Source organism: Leptodactylus fuscus, chromosome 3 (assembly GCF_031893055.1).
Source record: "Leptodactylus fuscus isolate aLepFus1 chromosome 3, aLepFus1.hap2, whole genome shotgun sequence".
In the NCBI taxonomy this organism is placed as follows: Eukaryota; Metazoa; Chordata; class Amphibia; order Anura; family Leptodactylidae; genus Leptodactylus; species Leptodactylus fuscus.
Window position 1 is genome coordinate 3,327,842 of NC_134267.1, and position 26,471 is coordinate 3,354,312.

The 26,471-nt window shown below is 46.5% G+C and overlaps 2 protein-coding genes across 3 annotated transcripts in view; both read right to left on the reverse strand.

Annotated features, from left to right (window-relative positions):
* Positions 1-3,822: 3,822 nt before the first annotated feature.
* OTX1 (orthodenticle homeobox 1) overlaps positions 3,823-26,471 on the reverse strand; it is a 388,453-nt gene continuing 365,804 nt past the window's right edge. The window contains exon 4 of the mRNA XM_075266978.1: positions 3,823-3,833. The gene's annotated coding sequence lies outside the window, so the exon portion shown is untranslated. The remainder of the gene's footprint in view (positions 3,834-26,471) is intronic.
* UGP2 (UDP-glucose pyrophosphorylase 2) overlaps positions 5,872-26,471 on the reverse strand; it is a 66,921-nt gene continuing 46,321 nt past the window's right edge. For both annotated transcript variants that reach the window (XM_075266966.1, XM_075266965.1), the window contains exons 4-10: positions 16,962-17,147; positions 16,187-16,320; positions 12,656-12,953; positions 9,444-9,641; positions 9,111-9,353; positions 7,636-7,740; positions 5,872-6,223 (exon numbers count right to left, since the gene is read on the reverse strand). In XM_075266966.1, coding sequence (XP_075123067.1) covers positions 6,116-6,223; positions 7,636-7,740; positions 9,111-9,353; positions 9,444-9,641; positions 12,656-12,953; positions 16,187-16,320; positions 16,962-17,147 — 1,272 coding nt within the window. In that variant the 3' untranslated portion in view covers positions 5,872-6,115. The remainder of the gene's footprint in view (positions 6,224-7,635; positions 7,741-9,110; positions 9,354-9,443; positions 9,642-12,655; positions 12,954-16,186; positions 16,321-16,961; positions 17,148-26,471) is intronic.

Consider the following 26,471-nt stretch of genomic DNA (forward strand, 5'->3'; position numbering starts at 1 on the left):
CAGCATGCAGGGCTACTATGGGACATTATACAGCATGCAGGGCTACTATGGGACATTATACAGCATGCAGGGCTACTATGGGACATTATACTGAGAGAAGGGCTACTATGGGACATTATACAGCATGCAGGGCTACTATGGGACATTATACAGCATGCAGGGCTACTATGGGACATTATACAGCATGCAGGGCTACTATGGGACATTATACAGCATGCAGGGCTACTATGGCACATTATACAGCATGCAGGGCTACTATGGGACATTATACAGCATGCAGGGCTACTATGGGACATTATACAGCATGCAGGGCTACTATGGGACATTATACAGCATGCAGGGCTACTATGGGACATTATACAGCATGCAGGGCTACTATGGGACATTATACAGCATGCAGGGCTACTATGGGACATTATACAGCATGCAGGGCTACTCTGGGACATTATACAGCATGCAGGGCTACTATGGGACATTATACAGCATGCAGGGCTACTATGGGACATTATACAGCATGCAGGGCTACTATGGGACATCATACAGCAAGCAGGGCTACTATGGGACATCATACAGCATGCAGGGCTACTCTGGGACATTATACAGCATGCAGGGCTACTATGGCACATTATACAGCATGCAGGGCTACTATGGGACATTATACAGCATGCAGGGCTACTATGGCACATTATACAGCATGCAGGGCTACTATGGGACATTGTACAGCATGCAGGGCTACTATGGGACATTATACAGCATGCAGGGCTACTATGGGACATTATACAGCATGCAGGGCTACTATGGCACATTATACAGCATGCAGGGCTACTATGGGACATTATACAGCATGCAGGGCTACTATGGCACATTATACAGCATGCAGGGCTACTATGGGACATCATACAGCAAGCAGGGCTACTATGGGACATCATACAGCAAGCAGGGCTACTATGGGACATCATACAGCATGCAGGGCTACTATGGGACATCATACAGCATGCAGGGCTACTATGGGACATCATACAGCATGCAGGGCTACTATGGGACATTATACAGCATGCAGGGCTACTATGGGACATTATACAGCATGCAGGGCTACTATGGGACATTATACAGCATGCAGGGCTACTATGGGACATTATACAGCATGCAGGGCTACTATGGGACATTATACAGCATGCAGGGCTACTATGGCACCTTATACAGCATGCAGGGCTACTATGGCACATTATACAGCATGCAGGGCTACTATGGGACATTATACAGCATGCAGGGCTACTATGGGACATCATACAGCATGCAGGGCTACTATGGGACATCATACAGCAAGCAGGGCTACTATGGGACATTATACAGCATGCAGGGCTACTATGGGACATCATACAGCAAGCAGGGCTACTATGGGACATCATACAGCATGCAGGGCTACTATGGGACATCATACAGCATGCAGGGCTACTATGGGACATTATACAGCATGCAGGGCTACTATGGCACATTATACAGCATGCAGGGCTACTATGGGACATTATACAGCATGCAGGGCTACTATGGCACATTATACAGCATGCAGGGCTACTATGGGACATTATACAGCATGCAGGGCTACTATGGCACATTATACAGCATGCAGGGCTACTATGGGACATTATACAGCATGCAGGGCTACTATGGGACATTATACAGCATGCAGGGCTACTATGGGACATTATACAGCATGCAGGGCTACTATGGGACATCATACAGCAAGCAGGGCTACTATGGGACATTATACAGCATGCAGCGCTACTATGGGACATTATACAGCATGCAGGGCTACTCTGGGACATCATACAGCAAGCAGGGCTACTATGGGACATTATACAGCATGCAGGGCTACTATGGGACATTATACAGCAAGCAGGGCTACTATGGGACATTATACAGCATGCAGGGCTACTATGGCACATTATACAGCATGCAGGGCTACTATGGGACATTATACAGCATGCAGGGCTACTATGGGACATCATACAGCAAGCAGGGCTACTATGGGACATCATACAGCAAGCAGGGCTACTATGGGACATCATACAGCATGCAGGGCTACTATGGGACATTATACAGCAAGCAGGGCTACTATGGGACATTATACAGCATGCAGGGCTACTATGGCACATTATACAGCATGCAGGGCTACTATGGGACATTGTACAGCATGCAGGGCTACTATGGGACATTATACAGCATGCAGGGTTACTATGGGACATTATACAGCATGCAGGGCTACTATGGGACATTATACAGCATGCAGGGCTACTATGGCACATTATACAGCATGCAGGGCTACTATGGGACATTATACAGCATGCAGGGCTACTATGGGACATTATACAGCATGCAGGGCTACTATGGGACATCATACAGCATGCAGGGCTACTATGGCACATCATACAGCATGCAGGGCTACTATGGGACATTATACAGCATGCAGGGCTACTATGGGACATTATACAGCATGCAGGGCTACTATGGGACATTATACAGCATGCAGGGCTACTATGGGACATTATACAGCATGCAGGGCTACTATGGGACATTATACAGCATGCAGGGTTACTATGGGACATTATACAGCATGCAGGGCTACTATGGGACATTATACAGCATGCAGGGCTACTCTGGGACATTATACAGCATGCAGGGCTACTATGGGACATTATACAGCATGCAGGGCTACTATGGGACATTATACAGCATGCAGGGCTACTATGGGACATCATACAGCATGCAGGGCTACTCTGGGACATTATACAGCATGCAGGGCTACTATGGGACATTATACAGCATGCAGGGCTACTATGGGACATTATACAGCATGCAGGGCTACTATGGGACATTATACAGCATGCAGGGCTACTATGGGACATTATACAGCATGCAGGGCTACTATGGGACATTATACAGCATGCAGGGCTACTATGGGACATTATACAGCATGCAGGGCTACTATGGGACATTATACAGCATGCAGGGCTACTATGGGACATTATACTGAGAGAAGGGCTACTATGGGACATTATACAGCATGCAGGGCTACTATGGGACATTATACAGCATGCAGGGCTACTATGGGACATTATACAGCATGCAGGGCTACTATGGGACATTATACAGCATGCAGGGCTACTATGGGACATTATACAGCATGCAGGGCTACTATGGGACATTATACAGCATGCAGGGCTACTATGGGACATTATACAGCATGCAGGGCTACTATGGGACATTATACAGCATGCAGGGCTACTATGGGACATTATACAGCATGCAGGGCTACTATGGGCTATTATACATCATGCAGGGCTACTATGGGCCATTATACAGCATGCAGGGCCCACCCTGGCACATTATACTGGGACTGCTGTAGGACTTTATTATACAAGATTACAGAGAAGCAGAATGTCGCTGCAGCAATTATTTGAGTGTCTTTTCTCGGAGCCTCTTCCACCTCCCTCCCTTCTTCATAGACCAGCGATTCCCAACTATAGCGCCGCGACAATCCTTAGGATGCCGATGTAGCAGGAAGGCTTTATCTGTTACTGAGGCATCAGCTAATGGTGTCTGCTGGAAACATTGTGGCATCAGTCTGCAGAGGAGGAGGAGGAGGGTCGCAGAGCTCCGGGGACCGAGGGTGGGTAAGTGGGGTTTTGTTTTTATTTATAGAGCACAACTACAGTGCGGGGCCACCGGAGGACATTATTGTTTGTTTGTGGGTCATTGAAGGACAATTAGATGCCTGGAGGTCAGTGAGAGATGGTATTATGGTATTACTTGTCTTAGGGGCCCCTGGGGAGCTTATATTGCACCTTGGGCCACTACACAGCTCGATGATGGTAAAAGGTGCCCTTTTGCATGTGTTGAGTAGAGAGTATAGTACGCTGCAGCTTTGAGGGTACGCTCACATGGTGGAACAAACCTTTGTTTCAGCTGTAAAATCAAAAACTGCACTACCCCCCCCCCCCCCCAACACACACATCAAAACAGTTGTTTTTTAGTATTGTAGTAAAGCTTCTTTGTTGGGGTCTACCAGAGTCATAGACTATTATGTAGAGTATCACTCTCATTAATTAGATTTGTAGCTCGTTACTTAGTTACTTTCATAGGAATTCGTCACCAAGTATTTCCTGAATTAGCGGATCTTTACAGCTTTGCACTAACCCTGTCAGAGGAGTCGGAATCAGAGCTGGAGTCTCCCGACCCCCCCAACCTTACTACCTACACCCCTTCTCTAGTGTAATTGTGGCATCTTGTGACAAATATACACCCCTATGGGGTCAGGTACGCAGGGTGGTGTCGCCTCGGCCTGTCGTATATAACCGCCATTATATTGGTTCCTCACTTGAGTAAACTAACTTCCATTCTGGCGCAGCGGCAACCACTCGATCTATTAAGAGCTCGGAGTCTCAAGACTGACGTAGGAAACTTCATTACTAATAAATGACCCGCAGTTTTTTCCATTTGTGCCTTTCCTATCCCGTGTTGTAGAATCAGAGGTTGTAAATATTCGGGAGGTTCTATTGGCGTTTTTTTGCCTCCTTAGCGGGATTAGCGGTTGCACTTTCTGGATCGGGGTGATATTTCTTACTGTATCGCTATAGAAGATACTTCAGTTGTGATAAGAATTGTTAGCGTCACCTTCAGACTTCTCTCTCATTCATAGAATTCATCGTTCCCGCCGCACCGAATGTCACAACGTCGGCCTATAAGGTCATAGAGAAAGGTCAGGAGACCGGAGTCTATTACACCCAGACAAGGACGAGGAAACTGCAGAGAAATGTCACGTGCAGACACGTTGTATATTGGGGAATCTATAGGGGAATCTATAGGGCCAATGTTCAGTATTCACAAGTCTATAAGAACCACGAAATACATCCAGGACTAATGTACAAGCAAAGGAGGAAGGTTGTGTCACCTCAAGATAATGAGAAGACGTGAGATAAACCCAGAGCAGCAGATTACAGGAGGAGATGACTACTTGGATTAGATCTTTAGGATTTTTTTTTTTTTTAATGTGGACTGATAGCAACAATTTCTAGTACGAAGCATAAAGTAGGCCTCCGATGAAAGAGAAAAAAACCAAACAAAACCTTAATTGGTCACTACTAACGTTTCGGACAATTTAGTGTCATCTCTCAGAGCCTGGGATTCTCGACAGTCCCGGCCACTAGGTGTCTCCCTTCTGGCTAATTTGCAGATGACTCCTATGTTACGATTTGGGCACAGAGGGTTACTGGGTCCATAGCCCCACTTGGATATGGTCCGGGCTCCAGACCACCATGATAGGGGCCCAACCACTATACGTTTACAGATGGGATATGAGTCACAGACAGCAGCCGCTTCCCTGACCGTGTGCATAGACCCCCCCCCCTTGTGTCATCTGCTCGGCTGCTTGTGTTTGCAATGTATTTGCAGCCCATTATTCCTGGATCGGCTGTATTACAGTCATTTCGGCTTTTCCCAGCTATGTATTAGGGTACAGTTACTCCTGACAGAACATTAGTAGTAATGGACAGGGGAGGGGACAGAGACAAATGTAAAATGTGCAGCAGCCATAATGTGATTATTAAAATCACAAAAATCTTATACTGTTCCGACTGTATGAATCTAGATACAAGGTGGGTTCACGCAGCTTCTTTTGGAGCGGTTTTTGAGACTTTACACCTCAAAAACAAGTCCAAAATCACATGAAAAATCTCCAATTGATTTCAATGACAGTAAACCAGTCCTGCGCCGAGTAAGGTTTCAATGGATGAAGGTCGGTCATCAGGAGACATTTTACAGCATCACACTTTACTGTCACCCATCAGGAATAAAGAGGATCACAGCCAGCAGGTAGGGGGTGTCCTTTTATTTTCACAATTCAGGACGTATTGCACATTACCAGGGCACATCATCTTATTACTACAGGTTTCATTTATTGCTTCCAAATAGAAGTTGGGCTTTTCCTTAAATAAAGACTCTAGAGAACACAGACAAGTACAATACTGACAGAGGGGCTGGGGGTCACCGGCCGCCCCTGTCGCCTTATCAGAGGGACTGTACACAAGTTATAAAAGAAGCGGGTGCGGGGCCGGGCTCAGTGGTCCAGGATCCGCAGGTTTCCAGACACTATTTTGTTTTCTAATACTGCTCCGGGGGGGATGTCGATCCGATCTCCGTGGTTCGCAATGATGATTACTGTGCCCTAAAAAAGAAGAAGGAAGAGGAGGGTAAAATTTATTGTATTTCCCAATGTGACACCTTAAACCCGTCACAAGACACAGCATCAAACTCTCAAGTGTCTGCAGACGGAAGATTCCCGGTTACACAGAAACCCATGCTAGAAAAAACCTGAAGAATGTGAAAGCCGGATAAAGGAAGATGTGAGGAGAATATATTACTGGGGGGTCAATATAATGAGTCAAAAAACCAAAACACCAAAGTATACAGTGCAGGTACCCAGAGGGGTCTGAGCAGGGCACAGCTTCACCCTAGAGTTTATCCTCTTAGGCCCCGCACCAGGTAACGAAAGTCATCGGTTTTAGTTGGAGTGTTTAATAAATTCAGCCAAACCAAAACCCTTGTTCTGAAATCCAATAATCCAAAATCTTTTTTTCTTAGTGTGAAAATAAACCTTTATCCCGCAACCCCTCTACACCCCAGCAGCCCCCCCCCCACGTCTATATCCCAGCAGCCCCCCCCCCACCTCTAGACCCTAGCAGCCCCCCCTCTATACCCCGGCAGCCCCCCCTCTATAACCCAGCAGCCCCCTATACCCCGGCAGGCCCCCCTCTGCATCCCAGCAGCCCCCCCCCCCCTCTATATCCCGGAAGAACCCCCGCTCTACATCCCGCACATCACAGGGAGTCTGATACCAGGGCTCCCCTGAATGTCTTTTCCCCTGGAATATTTGAGCCTCCATTGCAGATTTTAATCTATTTCAGAATATGTAAATGAGCGGTCTGGAGCACTGGGGGGTTCTGTTGCTCCAATCTGTTACGCCCCATGCTGCATACAGGGCCCGGTGAGATTTCAGGATAGATTCCTGTCTCTGCCACTAAAGGATGGGAAGGGGCATATTGGAGCAGGATGGGGTGCAGCAGTTTGGAGCGACAGCCGCCCTCCACTGCTCAATATCATATACACAAATTCTTGTGGAGAGAAAGGCGTCACATCCCGGAGAGCCGGCGCCGTCCATCTGAGCTTCACCCTGCTGACAGACTCCCTCCTCCTACTCTCCGGTACCTCGGCCGTCACTGCCAGGGTGCGACTACGACGTCTTTGCCGCCATGTTTCCTGCTACTTTATTATTTGCTTAGACTATAACAATAGAAGACGAGTCTCCATTCTCCAATAACGTAGAACAATAGAATAACCCGAGTGATCTGGTGTCACAATGAACGTCCTCATCACTGAGCAGATGTGACCCTGCCCCATTGCAGCCCGGCCAATCCTTAGACAATCACTTCTTGTTTGCTTTGCAGTTTCTCATTACAGCCTCATTGTCCTGGAGGAACTACCTGACCGTTTATATCACGAATGACACATGATGCAACAATAGCACCTGACACAGGGACGAGCCCTGGAGCGTGACGGGCGCAGCGGCTCGGTACACACCTTCAGTACAACATTCTTCCCAAAGGTCACGTCTCCCGACACGGTGAGATGATCCAGCTCCAGCATATCTGGGATGCTCTCAAACCTCTTCACGTAGTCTTGTACCTAAAAATACACAAAGAGATGAAGTCAGGCTGTGCAAATGTCACCAGGCCGGTGGAAATAATACTCTCCCCATGCCTGACCTTATGTCACGTCTGACACGGCCATCGGGATGGAACATTTGTGATATTACAGCTGACATAGCAGGCGCCCTCATGGGAAAGAGTCTGACAGGTAGGATGAGAGGTCGCAGGGGGAGGGGGATCTTATTATGGCCCAAATCTATGCGAGACATTATATAGGTGTCAGCAAATCCTGCACATCTGTCATTACACTAATCTCTACCAGGCCTGAGACCTAAAGCCACCCGTCCCCCTGCCAAAAACTGACTACACAATAAACAGGAACCCCGAAGCAGCAGCAGGTGGTGAGTGCAGGTCGGCTCCAAGTCTCTTCCATGATAACATGGCCGCCAACATCGTCTGGGGTGTAATCTGTAAGTCATAGAGATGCCCCCCGCTCTACCGACATGTGACATGGAGCTGAAGGCTTGAGGAGTGGGGGAGGGGGCCGACATACACTACGTAGCAGAGGAAGCCAGTGACCATTTTGCTATTGGACAGACAGAGATGTGAATGTAACGGAAGCAGCAGGAGGACACCGGATAGGGACACTGTATAGATTTCATGTATAGTCAATGGGGGGAGGGGCGGGATAGATTAAGAATGGCGATTCCCCAACAGGTGCAACCTCCAGCCATGGTAACTCTCGCACACGTAGGTGCATCAGATCTCAATTCTATGCCAGTCTGGAATGGTTCCAGATCTGTGATATCACTCACATCAGAAAATGGCATCAGTTTTGGTAAATTCGGCAGCCTGGGGCCTCCCTGTGTGCATAGATCCCCTTCCTGCTCCAACCACTGTCCCAGGGCCCAAAAAGTGGCAAGAGGGGCTCAGGGGCGGATATGGACAATCGTGTAGGAAAACTGCACCAAGATTAGGCAGATTTTTGGCCACAGCAGCACATGTGGGTGATATTTTCAGCAGGGCGGAGGGCGGCTTTAGCTGTCTTATAGGTGATTGTTCGCTGACAGCTGTTCCTCACGGGGGCTAGAGACACATGCATGCTCAGTCGGGGGAGAACGCAGATCTGGTCAGATGGGAAAGTGGAGAAAGTCGCTGCCAAAGGAGTCTTTTTACCCCTGTGACTAGCACTACAACCCGTCTAATCCTTCTTTCCCTTCCCGGGGACAGACTTGGGTCTCTCCAGTGCAAAATACGTTACTCGACCAGTCTTGCTAAAATCTGGATCTCGTCATCTGTTCTCCTGGGTGTACGGTGGGGGCGACATGAACCAGACTAGAAGGATTTTACCTGCTTGGTTCCCTTGGCCATAAGACTTGTTGTAATGCCCCGGAGACATTCGCTTACCTTGGTGAAGGAGCTGCCCAGCTTGACCAGGGGCACGGTAGGGAATTCCCTCTTCTCGCTCATGGTCAACGAGCCGGCATTCAGGCTGTACAGGTTGGACATGACCAGGAGCAGATCAGATGTGGTCTTCACAGGGAGGAAGCGGCTTCGGGGGACATTGATGCCCAGGGAATTCTCAAAACTCTTAATGGCGGCTCCTACAGCCGTCTCCAGCTGAACGACATTCAGGCCTCCGTCCAGGGTCTGCAAGGACAAGGGCACCAGGTCATTTATTCCACCCCCGCCCTATACCAACATGGAAGTCTATGGCTAATCCAGGACTGGACGGCTTACCTTGGGGTTCACGATGATCTCCATGTCGATGGCGTTGGCTTCTTGCAGCCTCTTGATGGCAGACAAAGATATCCACAAATTATTTGTATTGAAGATCTTAAATTTCGACACCGATTTAAACTCATCCACGTGGGGCTTGGGCACCTGAGCGATCTCTACAAGGCGCAGCTTCCCTTCATACTGAGTGAGCGTACCTCCCTAGAGACAGGAGAGTATATACCAGGTGAGTAGACTATATACAGACAGTAACATCCTAACACCTGCAAATCACCAGGACTGTCCAATAGGGTTTTGTCACTTCCACAACCTTCAGCTCTTTACTTTAATAGCCTCTCGTCTACGGAACCTGGTGCAGTTGGATTTTCTTTCTCTAGTCCCCACCGTACCTGAGCAATCAATGCTGTCAGTTTTGGTGCCTGATATGGTATCTATGTCCATGACTCTCTGGTCTGATCCTGCCCGGCACCACCCACTTGACATTAGAGAGCCTAATTAGCATATCGGCAAAGCTAACTGCACTGATTGCTCGGGAATGGTGGGGGCTGGAAAAAAACCAAAACACAATTGTGCCAGAATCAGTGGAGCGGGGACTATGAACAGACGCTAAGACCTGGAGTCGTCTTTAACAACTGGATTTTAATCAAATAAATCCTAGGGGTGCGTTCACACCTATCAGGAGCCTCCGGCCTCAAAATCAATGCAAAAATTCCCCCCATTGATCTCAATAAGTGTCGGCCTTGCCTTTTTTAGTGTCCTGCCCTGTCCTGAAGCAGAATCGGTGCTGAGAATCCCTTTGAAATCAATGGGGGAATGAAAAAAAATAGTAAACTTAAAAAACAAATAATAAAAAAAAAAAAATCTGAAAATTTGGAGACTTTTATTTTCATCTTGTGTGTGAACACTCCCCTATGTCTTCAGGCTCTGACATCGTCTCTTAGACCTTCTTCTTCTTCTCCAGGATCAGTCATTGTACAAATATATAGAAATGATCTTAGACCCGACTAAGCGAGCGCCGATGGTGCAGGATCCTGAACCGGTGACAATTCTGTTATCAGATATTACACAAGATTATCCCAGCGCCCGATCACAGCAGAAGACTCTTGGCAGATCGGCTCCTTACTACTGAATTACACAGGAGATTTCCTTCTCGAGTGACCGATGATGAGATTCGCCACCATAGTGATCGCAGAAGGCTCGGAGAGGAGATCATGTGATCGGAGGTCACCCCAGAGGTCACCGGAACTAAAGAACCCCAGGGACAGGTTATCATTGCTTGGAACATTCCCAAAAATGGAGCCATCAGATTTTTGCAGTCGGTCTAGGACAGGGGTAGGGAACCTTTGGCTCTCCAGCTGCTGTGAAACTACAACTCCCAGCATGCTCCATTCACTTCCATGGGAGTTCCCAGAACAGCAGAGCCAGTATGCATGCTGGGAGTTGTAGTTTTGCAACAGCTGGAGAGACGAAAGTTCCCTACCCCTGTTCTAGGAGATCTCACCAGTGGTCGGGATTGTCTTTACATTCGTCCGGCTTCACACAAATGGATTTGGTCCATAAAGACAAGACGTTGGTAATATTTCCAGGATGAATCAGAGATAGGACACAAAGCTCAGCAGCACCGTCCTCTATGTTACTCCATGTCCCACCGCAGTCTACTGTCCCGTACTGTAATGGTGGATACACTATGGGACAGAAGAATCGGGGGAAGGAGGAACTCCAAACACCCGGCGGAGAGTCCAGGTCCCGGATTAGGATTCATTCCAGGAAATAATTCCAATATCCAGTATCATCCCAACCAAATCCATTCATGTAAAATCACTGAAAGGGGCTATACAGAAAGCAAAAAGCCAAAGTAACCTATCCTGTACTGTGACATCACTGTGTGTATTATCTCTGTACTGTGACATCACTGTGTGTATTATCTCTGTACTGTGACATCACTGTGTGTATTATCCTGTACTGTGACATCACTGTGTGTATTATCCTGTACTGTGACATCACTGTGTGTATTATCCTGTACTGTGACATCACTGTGTGTATTATCCTGTACTGTGACATCACTGTGTGTATTATCTCTGTACTGTGACATCACTGTGTGTATTATCTCTGTACTGTGACATCACTGTGTGTATTATCCTGTACTGTGACATCACTGTGTGTATTATCCCTGTACTGTGACATCACTGTGTGTATTATCTCTGTACTGTGACATCACTGTGTGTATTATCCCTGTACTGTGACATCACTGTGTGTATTATCCTGTACTGTGACATCACTGTGTGTATTATCCTGTACTGTGACATCACTGTGTGTATTATCCTGTACTGTGACATCACTGTGTGTATTATCTCTGTACTGTGACATCACTGTGTGTATTATCTCTGTACTGTGACATCACTGTGTGTATTATCCCTGTACTGTGACATCGCTGTGTGTATTATCCTGTACTGTGACATCACTGTGTGTATTATCCTGTACTGTGACATCACTGTGTGTATTATCTCTGTACTGTGACATCACTGTGTGTATTATCTCTGTACTGTGACATCACTGTGTGTATTATCCCTGTACTGTGACATCACTGTGTGTATTATCCTGTACTGTGACATCACTGTGTGTATTATCCTGTACTGTGACATCACTGTGTGTATTATCCTGTACTGTGACATCACTGTGTGTATTATCCCTGTACTGTGACATCACTGTGTGTATTATCTCTGTACTGTGACATCACTGTGTGTATTATCTCTGTACTGTGACATCACTGTGTGTATTATCTCTGTACTGTGACATCACTGTGTGTATTATCCTGTACTGTGACATCACTGTGTGTATTATCCTGTACTGTGACATCACTGTGTATTATCCCTGTACTGTGACATCACTGTGTGTATTATCTCTGTACTGTGACATCACTGTGTGTATTATCTCTGTACTGTGACATCACTGTGTGTATTATCTCTGTACTGTGACATCACTGTGTGTATTATCCTGTACTGTGACATCACTGTGTGTATTATCTCTGTACTGTGACATCACTGTGTGTATTATCTCTGTACTGTGACATCACTGTGTATATCCCTGTACTGTGACATCACTGTGTGTATTATCTCTGTACTGTATCATTACATTTATTATGTTCGGTGACACAGGTGTATATAGATTCTCACACTAGATCCATCCCCATATACAAGACAATCTAGAAGATTCACCTTGACGTCTGCCCTCGTCTTGTCTGTAACCTCCATGACAAACTCGCAGCGCTTTCCATTTGGGGGGTTCATGAGGTGGTTGAGGATATAGAGGTCGACCGTCGCACCGAGATTATCAATATTAGAGACAAAAATATATTCCTTTCCTTCATCTAAGAGAGTGTCCAATAGTCCTGAATTATAAAAGCTGGCGTAGATGTCGCCGTGACCAGGAGGGTACCAGGCCTCCGCATTCTCCACCGAGTAGGACAGGTCCTTGGCGATCGGTAATAAGGATTCCTTATTTACTCTCGGGTATCTAGAAAAGAAAGTGGATGTTAGAAAACCATTATATAAAATCAATAGGACACAGAAAGCGGATGAAGCCCATTACTGAAAGACGCGAGGACAGCAAAGTCTCCGCAGACGTCTCGGGCTGGAAGCACTTTCTGAAATAAGAGGTTTAAGGCCAAAATCACACAAGTAGTTTTTGATGTCGTATTTGATGCATTAAGTGGATTCCAGAGGAACGTGAACTATAAAGGAAAGAAACTTCTCCTTCCTGGACATCCCACCAGGAGATCTGGAGCAACAAAGATATTAACCCCTTGCTGGATTTGGTCGTCATCTGATACTTGCCAATTAGGGTTAAAGGGGTTTTCTTGGCTTTAAGGATGGATGTCTGACATCCCCACTCATCGGCTGCGAGATAATCTGCAGTGACTCGGTTTAGCCACTACACAGAGAGCAGCGCTGTCCGCTTCCTGCTCCATTCTCTGTATCAGCTACTGTAAGCGGCTGATCGGTGAGGGTGCCAGGTGTTGAAACCCCAACAATCTCGTATTGATGACCTATTCTTTGAAGAGGTCAATCAATCATATTAGCTTGGAAAACCCCTTTAATCTTAAAGCAGCAACATTTAGATAGAAATTCAGATTGTTATCCCCATTAGTAGTAGCCTATGGTATACAGATAGTAGTAGCCTATGGTATACAGATAGTAGTAGCCTATGGTATACAGATAGTAGTAGCCTATGGTATACAGATGGTAGTAGCCTATGGTATACAGATGGTAGTAGCCTATGGTATACAGATGGTAGTAGCCTATGGTATACAGATAGTAGTAGCCTATGGTATACAGATAGTAGTAGCCTATGGTATACAGATAGTAGTAGCCTATGGTATACAGATAGTAGTAGCCTATGGTATACAGATGGTAGTAGCCTATGGTATACAGATGGTAGTAGCCTATGGTATACAGATGGTAGTAGCCTATGGTATACAGATAGTAGTAGCCTATGGTATACAGATAGTAGTAGCCTATGGTATACAGATAGTAGTAGCCTATGGTATACAGATAGTAGTAGCCTATGGTATACAGATAGTAGTAGCCTATGGTATACAGATAGTAGTAGCCTATGGTATACAGATAGTAGTAGCCTATGGTATACAGATAGTAGTAGCCTATGGTATACAGATAGTAGCAGCCTATGGTATACAGATAGTAGTAGCCTATGGTATACAGATAGTAGTAGTCTATGGTATACAGATAGTAGTAGCCTACGGTATACAGATAGTAGTAGCCTATGGTATACAGATAGTAGTAGCCTATGGTATACAGATAGTAGTAGCCTATGGTATACAGATCTGGGGGGATTCCTCTTATACACGGCACCTTCTACCCCAAATAACGGCCTCCGCTCTACTACTTAGCAGTATCATATAGCTGCCCAAATCCCACAACCTCTTCACTACGGACCTGGAAGTCACGGGATCCGGCCTCGTCTAGGACAGACAAAGTAATCCTAGTAGACAGGCAGAGAGAAGGTTCTGGTCCACAGTGAAGAGGTTTTAGGATTTGGGCAGTCACATGGCACCGCTCAGTAACAGAACAGAGAAGACTTAGAATTCCCATAAACCCATGTCCATTACGTAACGGGGCAAATGCTAAATATTCCATCCGAGAAACGCTAAGCAATAATTAAAGCTGCCGCTCTGCACCCCTGGTGTACCCCAATATGAAGGGGGATATGAAATCTCATGGAGTACAGGACACACGGACACATCTGCGATACGACGTCATTACAGGATACAAATCCCATTCACGTATTTCCTTGATATGTAGAACAGAATCCCTTGAAACCCGTCATCACGAAGAATATGGAACATTAACATTTCACGGACTGAGATAAATAATTCTATGAAACAGAAAACCCTCCCCTGAGATCGGCCTCACGGCGAGCCCGGCGAATTCTCTTCGTCATACACAAATTCCATACTGGTTAGAGCGGTGTAAGAGGATCTGCTCGGCCCCGGGATCTGTTCCTCATTTCCTCTTTGGAGGTTTCCAGGCCACTGGTCAGCAATCCCTCCAATCACTATATAATACAAGCAGTGTGTTCTGAGGCCTCAGAGCTGGAATCCGAGTGCAGCTCCGGGAGCTCCCGGTGGACGGGCAGAGGGGAGGTCATATGAAGGGCACGTCTGTTGCGGTCATGTATAAACCACTTGTGACTTTACGTGATAATTCCCTTTATAGATTTGCAGATAACGGCAGGAGAAAGGTTTTCTGCATAGTGTGAACAGTCCCATCTATCAATCCACAAGGTTTAGCGGCAGCTCAGGAATTCAGGGGGATGAGAAATCTTAAGGCCTCGTGATGGTGATGGGCGTATAAACCTCTTAGGATATGAAACTGTTTCCAATCTCGGATTTCTAAAATGTTCTTTTTGCTATTTTGTTCCATTCCGTTGCGAGCTGCGTCCTCCATTCACGGCAATAGGGTCAGAGCAGGAGGAGACTTTGTCCAGCCCTTTACTTCCTCCCTGCTGAAGTCAGCAGATAAGAGAGAGAAAGAATCTCAATATCTTGCCAAAAAATAGAACGAGAAGTGGTTTGTGTGTGCGGGAACTTCATATGATACAGCGGCCTCCAGACTGATACAACCAGGCCGCAGCCTTCTCTGTGGTGGGGTGGGGGTGGGGTATTACTAGATGAGCAAACGGATATGGGGGAGAAGAGGGGGTAGTGACAAATGTCATGAGGACTATCCTGATGGTATATACAATATTCTTATTACGTGGGCTGGCAGGCTTGTAGACATAGTGGCCATGACTGGGGCTGCACGTCCGGCTTCCTATTTGTGAGCCCTGTTGCTGACAACGCTGAGCTATGAAGGGTAAGACGCCACAAATGTCTTGTATGTGCGGATCTAAAAGCAACGCCGAGCTTCTCGTTTACATTTTAATGACTTTACTTTGCAGCAGGTGCTTTAATTTCAGTGAATATTTCCATCACAACAAAGACCAGAAACGACTGTAAATGTCTGAGCTATGAATGGAGTTGAGAGATTAGACGTCTTACGGATAAAAGCAGCAGATTGAGGCGGAAACAAGGAGAAGTCCTCAGGTGCTGCAGCACAATGAAGTAAATGCAGCGATAGATGGCGATTGCATGTAGCGTATATACTGTATATATATGTATATAGCCTTGGTGTATGGACACCCACTGATACATTATATACACGATGCGACTATCAGCCATGACACCGCACCTGCTCTGATTGAACGTGTGGATCTTCACCCGGCAGTGACTGTACTTCTGCAGGATCTTCTTGGTGTCTTCGTCGGTATTGAAGGAATTCATCAGCACCAGAGGGACGTCGGTGTTGTACGTTTTGTTTAAGTGCTGAAAAGGCAACAAAAAAAGTTATAAAACTTCCTGTGTCAGGATCAGATAACAGGGGAATACCAGTATAAACATGACAAACGCACATAATACGCAATACTGCGACATCACAGAGAAGCAGCGTCATCTATTAACCCATACAACACCACCCGGCACCAGCTCACAAGATATTATATCGTCCCCACCCCACAACCAGACCATCCCGGCTACATCTGCGACTGAGCACTTTGGATACAGATGACCACAGCTCTGCTTATTACCTATCACATCAGTGGGGATCAGTCACCCAGGACCCCAGCAGATCAGCAATTCACAGCAACCACCATACTGAGAATGGACTGCTAAAATAGACATGAACTGAGCTGGAGGACCCCACTGACTAATGGGGTCTGTACTGTGCAGATCAGCTCACATTCACATTAATAGAAGAGACTTCTTACAGGCACAAAGCATCCTGGGAGATGGTATGCAAATTAGCTCTCCTTCACAAAGTCTCTCTAGTGCCACCTACTGGAGAGAGCAAAATACTTTACCTAAAATGTACCCTCGCCATTACCTATGGATTGTCTTCCTGTGCCCAATTACATGGAAGGGGCAGAGGAGAATACGACGTATAGACAAGGATCAGCGCAGGCGCTCACCTCTATTTGTTTCACAGTGAGATCCAGGAAGGTGTTCTCGTTCCGGACTCCGATCAGACTCTTCGGGCCTTTGCAGCCCATGCTGGTTCCCAAACCTCCATTGAGCTTGACGACGACCAGCTTGTTGAGGACAGAGGCGATGCTATCCGGGAGACCTTTGGCCTTGATCTTCTCATATGGCTGAATCTTTAAGACAAAAGGAACGGGACAATTACTGAGGGGAATCTAGAATATTACAAGTAAACTGATGTTTATTCCCAACCAGATTACAAAACATAAATCTGATCTAAATTATCTGCTCAGCAGTCGTCTCCAACCTACAGCTTTCTGGCCAACCATGGGCACCACCAATGCCTAGTGTATGCCAATGACTTATAATGGGGTTGACTGGAAGATTGGGTATTCTTACTGACATGTCGGCATGTACCACAGATATCTGAAGGCAGTGTGAACGGAACCTGAATCACAACAAGACTCTTAGACATTGCGTAGCAGGATCATCTGATGTACAGTATATGGTAGTGTGCGCATACACCACGCAGGTAGCACAGGAGCCATGACGTGTCCAAAGCCCCACTCCCAGTCATCACCAATGGCCATGGATGACCAGGGCTCCGAACATGGCATGGATGTGATAATGGCGGCATTGTGTACGCTCGCCTTCGGCTCGGAGGAGGAGATGGGAACTTGTTAATCTACTAACTAGAACAGTCCGTGCCGATCTATTGATCACATTGATGGCTACTTAGTATCTAGGATTGTAGGTGACACATTGTAACAGTGTGGAGGCGTGAGCTTGTATACACGTATAGCAGTCTATTGTATACACTGGCGCCGTACATGGTATATCAGTCTATTGAACGGCTCCAGTGTATACAATGACTCTCCCCTACGTCACAGGAATGCCACCGTCACACCCTCTAAACTTGACCCCTTTTAGCAACCAATTTCCAAATTACACGAAGTCGTAGGAACTATGAGTCAGTAAAACTATGAGGAAATGAAGAAACTGAAATGTCAATGTGCAGACAGGGAGTAACTGGAAAAACCTGATCCAATTACTCAGTGGACCCGAGATCTGAACTCTTCCTCTCGCCCCGAGATCGCGGCTGCCAGGTTTCTGCTAAATGAATTAGGAAATGATGACTAAATTCTGAAGAACCAAATCGCCCAATCCTACAAATTCACCCAAATACTGAAGGTTTAAGGAAAGTTTACAAACAGAATGTGATATGTCTAGGACAAGCAGACGCCGCTCCGAGAGTAGGACAAGCGGCCATAAAACACCTCCCAAGACCTCAAGGTTTCTTAGACTTTTCCTTGACATCTTCAGATGCTGTTGCTTCTATTTGGATCATATTCTGTTGCTCCTTACAAGGCTTGTCCTATCTTAAGTTGTTGCCGAGGCTTTGGCATTTCTCTCCTCTGCAGTATTACAGGGAAACTTAAAGACATCACTCCCCTTTGGCAGCAGAATAAACATCCTTGGCGGCTTCTTCTCATGGTGACATCCGCAGTCGGGGAGAGAGCGGTCACTCTCATACATATTAGATGGTCGGTCATTATAACCAATGTTGACCTAATGGTTAGATTTACAATCAGACCACGTACATTGTAGTGTCAGCCGCCAGGCAGATGGCTTTAGACAAGATTCCAGCACTCAGATATAGCAGATAATTATTGGAAATCCACAGAACTCTGTTCAGTTTCGGAGCTTCTTCAGATGGTTGGGTTTGCTGTAGAGACATAGAAGGAACGTTGTGGAGGTCCCGAGGAGTGGCAGAGGCCTGGACGGAGAATGGCGCTGGGTTTTGGACAGGGACAAGGTTTTGACCTTATTACAAATTTGTCCCACTCGTGCACGATAGTTTTTAAAGATGCCAACATTGCAGGAGACGCACAGGGGGCACAAGACGGGTATGTGGTATTGGAGCCACCACTTGGGTTGTAGAAGACCTTACTGACCATGTGACTGGTGCGTGTAATAACGAACGGCAGGTATTACTATACAGTAAATAGAAGACATGTCCAAGTTCTATATAGCAGGACAAGGCTCCTCAATCATTTTCTTGAATTTGGTGTGACCTTTGCCTTCTTCTCGGTACTTGCAGACAGTTTTTGGCAGGACTCGGCAGAGAGGTTGTTCCCGCCGCCATCTTGGAGAACTAAGCCCAGATCTTCTGTGGATGTTGCTTGACCAAATCTTCTGTCTCGTCATCCCAGACAGAGTGGACAATGATGAGATCAGGGCTATATCTGAGGGGGCCGGTCGTCACTTGCAAGACTCCTCCGCCAAAGTGCAAAGGTCACACCGAATATTGATGGGATTTACATTTCTCTTTTGGTAATGGACAAACTATTAACTCTTCTATTTCTGAAGATTCTGATTTTGCAGCATTTTTTCCAAGCCCGCCTAAAACTTTTGCTTTGCACTGTCTGGGAGTTGCTACATGTGGTGCCCATGTGTTCGGAAGCATACAGGGGGTCTTCCTGCCCGGGAGGGAGACTATATTGTTCAGCTAAATTTCCATATGGATAGTAACAGCTTCCACATTACACAATACATTCTCGCTATGTAGAACTGTCTGCAGGAATGCAAATATCGCCGGTATCTAGTAATAAGAACCGGCCGCGCGTCTCCACAACGCAGAAGGATTTCATTTCCGGATTCAATAGCAAACATTTCACAGAATTACCTCCGGTGATTTCTGACATAGCTGTTTAATAAAATAGAAAGAAATTCATCTGAGCCGGCGTCGCAACACAAGTATTCATGTGAGCCGATACCGGCACCGGGGCCTCGAAACTTCGAAGAAAGTCTGTCTGCGGACAGGAGGAGGAATCACTGGCGCGGGATCTTCTGTATATTCTGTACGCTTAGAAAACAAATTAGAGCCTGGGAAACTAAATTAGGCCGATTTACCTTCCATTACGATTTACCGCTCATGGATTACTTGTTGGAAGTGGAGACAAGCGCGACGAGTTGGCGCAGACATCGAGACGGAAATAAAACCAAGAAGAAAAAAAATCTAAAAAGTCACCTATACAAAGTGAGAACACCGGTCCGGTGCCCCCCAACGCCCCCAGACTACAGAGCCGGAAAGGTAGTGACTACCTATAGAAGCCGTGCTGGGCCGGAGCGGAGCCGACTATCAATCCCACACCGAGACCTTAATCTTGTGTCCTTCAACCTGAAACCGTATAGTATGGACAATATGGCGGATATATACATACAGCCTCTCCCACTACTCCGTACTCAGGCCGCAGCGTTTATGGAGTAGAGCGGAGCCAGTCATGTGACCTAGGTCAGACACCAATGACACCGGATGGACCCCAATGTCTATAACGGTGGCCATCAAGTTTCCATTAATATACTCTGGACAAATGTGGCAGCACTTTTTTTGCAAAATCTGCAGCTTTCTCTGCAGAAGTGAACCCGTCCCAAAACATGCGATGTGGAAACCACTCCAGACAGCTGATGCCATCGTGTATTTAGTCTTCTTGTGATGCAAACCAAATCCTATATCGGTCACCTTCATGTTCACCCACTTACACAACGTCCCTGGACAATAATTAACAAAGTAAAGCCTTGACCGCTGTTCACACAGGAGCCTCGCAATAGTTGTTTGATCTGCAGACATGACTTATTACGGCAAGTCTTAAGCTAACAGTTTGGAAATCGGACCTGATGTAATAATCTCACCCAATATTCTGCCAAAACCATTTCACTATTGAAAACGTAACGGTGGCCAAGACCACAACCGCCGACACTTGGATATGCAGGTGAGTGCTCATACACTTGCCGTGCTGCATAGGGTTGTCTGTCCTCTATACACATCCACAGCTGCCAGATTAGATCGGGACGCTAAAATACGACCCCTTAAAGGCGATAGGACTTTATATACTTGACTTGTACACATCGGTGAAGTCTTCAAAGATTGCACTGACATAGGACTTAGGGTGTCCGCAGAGACCCCTCCATGGGTAAGTGACACCTTAATACCACCTCCATGTTGTCCTAGTTTTTGGAAGTGATGTGACCATTACACATGGCTTGTGCTTTGATATTTGGCATGTGCCATTATGCAGTATTAAGAAAAAAAAAATTAAAAATTTTTTAAACATTTTGACAAATCGATGAGACAGAGACCAAGAAACAAAAATTTGGAAGAAGCAACAAAGACTGATCGTGATGAAAACGCAAAAAACCCTCCAACTCTAAGACACAGAATGAAGAATAGGCAACAATATAATACTGACAAACCCAACCAGCAAAACCTTACTAAATTCTATACGGTTCCCGGATTATTCTCATCTACCCCCTTCCAAATCCAATCAGCATTTACCTCGGCCATCCTCACCCCCTGCGCGCACCGCTCTGCCGGCACCAGATCTCCATCATATTCCTAGAGAGCAATGGCGACCTATAACACGGCGGCGATGTTCAGCGAGCCCCGAGTGATAACGCCGCCTCTCCTTCGTCTATTCTCAGCCCTTCACATTTCTTATTCTCCCAAAGACTTGTCTGACCACTTTATCTCCTCTGAGAAGTAGGAGGTCACCTCGGGAAGACACCTGTCAGGTAAGTGCGATATATTCACAAATGTCAACGTTTCTTTTCATTTCCTCCCCACCCAAAAACTGAAAAGTTGCTTTAAGTAGATTGACGAACGATTGCCCCATCGCCTCCAGCCGGGGTATAAGTGTATGACGTCACGTGCCAGGTCCTGGAGCACATGGGGACGGGGAGCCAAGTGTCCGGGAGCCATCCTTACACCTTCTAGATGTGCAGCGACTTCTCTGCCAGCGCTGAGCACTCACCTGCATAATCAAGCACAGGAATGGTTGCTGCGCGCAGGATTAGCAGGTATTTCGGTGAGGTGTGTCACTAAGACACCCATTTACTTCTATACACAGAGATACGGCCATTGTATACGGCCTTGTATACAGCCCCACGTATCTGCACTTTTACTTTTTCCAGGAACTTAGCAGGTTGGGTGACACAGAGCGACCTAATCACTATTTCCACTCATTCACGTACATCATTGGTGCCGGTGACCTCACGAGACCCTGCAGCTGCGCTAACACGACCCGGACCGCAGAAGAATGAACGTTCCGGATAACAGTCATGTTATTACATAATAATGTGCGGCAGCAAACACAGGTATACAACGTGACACAGACACACAGGTACAATAAAGGAGAAGTATATTGATATATGGGGTTTCCTCTTCTGTCAAGTATGCTAAGATTCCTAAAAAGGCTCAATGGAAACCAATATGGCCGCCATTATAGCCCCACATACCGCAAGTTTTCTAGAATATTTGAGAGAACGCGCAGATGTGTTATGTAGCCAAAGGAGGGCGAAAGAAAGATCGCTGTGTAAAGATATCAGAGACTATGGATGGCGGCAAGACTGGGGAGCACACAGTAATGGCGGCCATGCCAAACGCTAAGGAGTCAGAGGGGGCGCTGGAGGCGAGCACTGAATGAGAAGCGGACAGCTGCCCAAGTATCATTGGGACTTACCAATCTGCTGCAAGTACAGTAAGTGGGGACTGCCGAAACCTCATGGGGGACAAGGTCTGTAACACTTCCCACAGGTCCTACGACACTACTCTAGGAGAAACCATCAACTCTTAATAGGAGTCTGTTCCCAAAACTCAACATATCCATCAAGAACTGCAGATAGATAGGTTACCGTCACCAGATCCAGCATATCACCCCAGCCCTGCAGATAGATAGGTTACTGTCACCAGACCCAGCATTTCACCCCAGCCCTGCAGATAGATAGGCTACTGTCACCAGAACCAGCATATCACCCCAGCCCTGCAGATAGATAGGTTACTGTCACCAGAACCAGCATATCACCCCAGTCCTGCAGATAGATAGGTTACTGTCACCAGAACCAGTATATCCCCCCAGCCCTGCAGATAGATAGGTTACTGTCACCAGAACCAGTATATCCCCCCAGCCCTGCAGATAGATAGGTTACTGTCACCAGAACCAGCATATCACTCCAGCCCTGCAGATAGATAGGTTACTGTCACCAGACCCAGCATATCACCTCAGCCCTGCAGATAGATAGGTTACTGTCACCAGAACCAGCATATCACCCCAGCCCTGCAGATAGATAGGTTACTGTCACCAGTACCAGCATATCACCCCAGCCCTGCAGATAGATAGGTTACTGTCACCAGACCCAGCATATCACCCCAGCCCTGCAGATAGATAGGTTACTGTCACCAGTACCAGCATATCACCCCAGCCCTGCAGATAGATAGGTTACTGTCACCAGAACCAGCATATCACCCCAGCCCTGCAGATAGATAGGTTACTGTCACCAGACCCAGCATATCACCCCAGCCCTGCAGATAGATAGGTTACTGTCACCAGAACCAGTATATCCCCCCAGCCCTGCAGATAGATAGGTTACTGTCACCAGAACCAGTATATCCCCCCAGCCCTGCAGATAGATAGGTTACTGTCACCAGAACCAGCATATCACTCCAGCCCTGCAGATAGATAGGTTACTGTCACCAGACCCAGCATATCACCTCAGCCCTGCAGATAGATAGGTTACTGTCACCAGAACCAGCATATCACCCCAGCCCTGCAGATAGATAGGTTACTGTCACCAGTACCAGCATATCACCCCAGCCCTGCAGATAGATAGGTTACTGTCACCAGACCCAGCATATCACCCCAGCCCTGCAGATAGATAGGTTACTGTCACCAGTACCAGCATATCACCCCAGCCCTGCAGATAGATAGGTTACTGTCACCAGAACCAGCATATCACCCCAGCCCTGCAGATAGATAGGTTACTGTCACCAGACCCAGCATATCACCCCAGCCCTGCAGATAGATAGGTTACTGTCACCAGAACCAGCATATCACCCCAGCCCTGCAGATAGATAGGTTACTGTCACCAGAACCAGCATATCACCCCAGCCCTGCAGATAGATAGGTTACTGTCACCAGACCCAGCATATCACCCCAGCCCTGCAGATAGATAGGTTACTGTCACCAGAACCAGCATATCACCCCAGCCCTGCAGATAGATAGGTTACTGTCACCAGACCCAGCATATCACCCCAGCCCTGCAGATAGATAGGTTACTGTCACCAGAACCAGCATATCACCCCAGCCCTGCAGATAGATAGGTTACTGTCACCAGAACCCAGAATATCAGATAGATAGGTTAGTGTCACCAGAACCCAGAATATCAGATAGATAGGTTAGTGTCACCAGAACCCAGAATATCAGATAGATAGGTTAGTGTCACCAGAACCCAGAATATCAGATAGATAGGTTAGTGTCACCAGAAGCCAGAATATCAGATAGATAGGTTAGTGTCACCAGAACCCAGAATATCAGATAGATAGGTTAGTGTCACCATAACCCAGAATATCAGATAGATAGGTTACTGTCACCAGAACCAGCATATCACCCCAGCCCTGCAGATAGATAGGTTACTGTCACCAGAACCAGTATATCACCTCAGCCCTGCAGATAGATAAGTTACTGTCACCAGAACCAGCATATCACCCCAGCACTGCAGATAGGTAGGTTACTGTCACCAGAACCCAGAATATCAGATAGATAGGTTAGTGTCACCAGAACCCAGAATATCAGATAGATAGGTTAGTGTCACCAGAACCCAGAATATCAGATAGATAGGTTAGTGTCACCAGAACCCAGAATATCAGATAGATAGGTTAGTGTCACCAGAACCAGCATATCACCCCAGCCCTGCAGATAGATAGGTTACTGTCACCAGAACCAGCATATCACCCCAGCCCTGCAGATAGATAGGTTACTGTCACCAGAACCAGCATATCACCCCAACCCTGCAGATAGATAGGTTACTGTCACCAGAACCAGTATATCACCCCAGCCCTGCAGATAGATAGGTTACTGTCACCAGAACCAGCATATCACCCCAGCCCTGCAGATAGATAGGTTACTGTCACCAGAACCAGCATATCACCCCAGTCCTGCAGATAGATAGGTTACTGTCACCAGAACCAGCATATCACCCCAGCCCTGCAGATAGATAGGTTACTGTCACCAGAACCAGCATATCACCCCAACCCTGCAGATAGATAGGTTACGGTCACCAGAAGCCAGAATATCAGATAAATAGGTTAGTGTCACCAGAACCCAGAATATCAGATAGATAGGTTAGTGTCACCATAACCCAGAATATCAGATAGATAGGTTACTGTCACCAGAACCAGCATATCACCCCAGCCCTGCAGATAGATAGGTTACTGTCACCAGAACCAGTATATCACCTCAGCCCTGCAGATAGATAAGTTACTGTCACCAGAACCAGCATATCACCCCAGCACTGCAGATAGGTAGGTTACTGTCACCAGAACCCAGAATATCAGATAGATAGGTTAGTGTCACCAGAACCCAGAATATCAGATAGATAGGTTAGTGTCACCAGAACCCAGAATATCAGATAGATAGGTTAGTGTCACCAGAACCCAGAATATCAGATAGATAGGTTAGTGTCACCAGAACCAGCATATCACCCCAGCCCTGCAGATAGATAGGTTAGGTTACCTGAATTAAACAGTGTTTTCTCCTAGTTAACCGGTACATCTGTTACCAAGATATCAATGATTTTGTTGGAGCAATGAGGGTGTTACCACTTTTTTGGAGCAACGATAACGCCTTCATTGCTCCAAACAACTCTTCTTCACATCAACAAAAACAGTGATACATTGTTAACTGAAGCTCCAATTCTCAAAGGAAAAACATCATTTGCCTCAGGAGACCCTAACCAATCTATCTGTGGGACTAAGTTGATATTTTGGGTTCCGTTGACCCTCTTTTACCTGTTTGATCCCTTTCTGTCCCATGTAGGAGGTCTAAGACTGCTGTGACTAAAACTTCACCAGGGTACAAATCGATCACAATAACGCCGGTAAACTCTACGGACGGAATCGTACAATTATTTCTTAATAACCGAGAGCGTGTTTTTGCTGACGTCAGGTGTCCATGTCCTCTCCGGTGGAACAAGGCTTACGGCTGCCTCAAGAGCCATGTCATTATTTTGTCCTCTTCCATTATTTAATCCTTGATTTGTGACAATTACTGATTGTTACGGAGCAGGCGGTGCGGATACAGGAAGGTATACACTTCTATCTGACCACACACATTCACTTCAGCCTAGGGGATCGTAAAAGGTAAACCAGGCCGGTATCCAGGCAGAACTGACACGCACACAGCTTTACTCCATATGTAAGCAATTCTCAGTAATAAGGGCTCAATTGTCAGGACAGTAAAGAGTACAAAGTAGACGTTCTAGTTTATAACGATGTTTTCTATACAGGAGAGTTTGTGGAAAGGAAAGTTCCCCTTGTTTCCTTATTAATACCCCGGAGAATGGATTAGAGCAATGCAAAAAGCTCAGCATGTGGATTACACCATGCAACAGAAGAAATGTATGAAAACAATGCGCCGAGCACAGAAATAAAAGGATCATTTCATCTC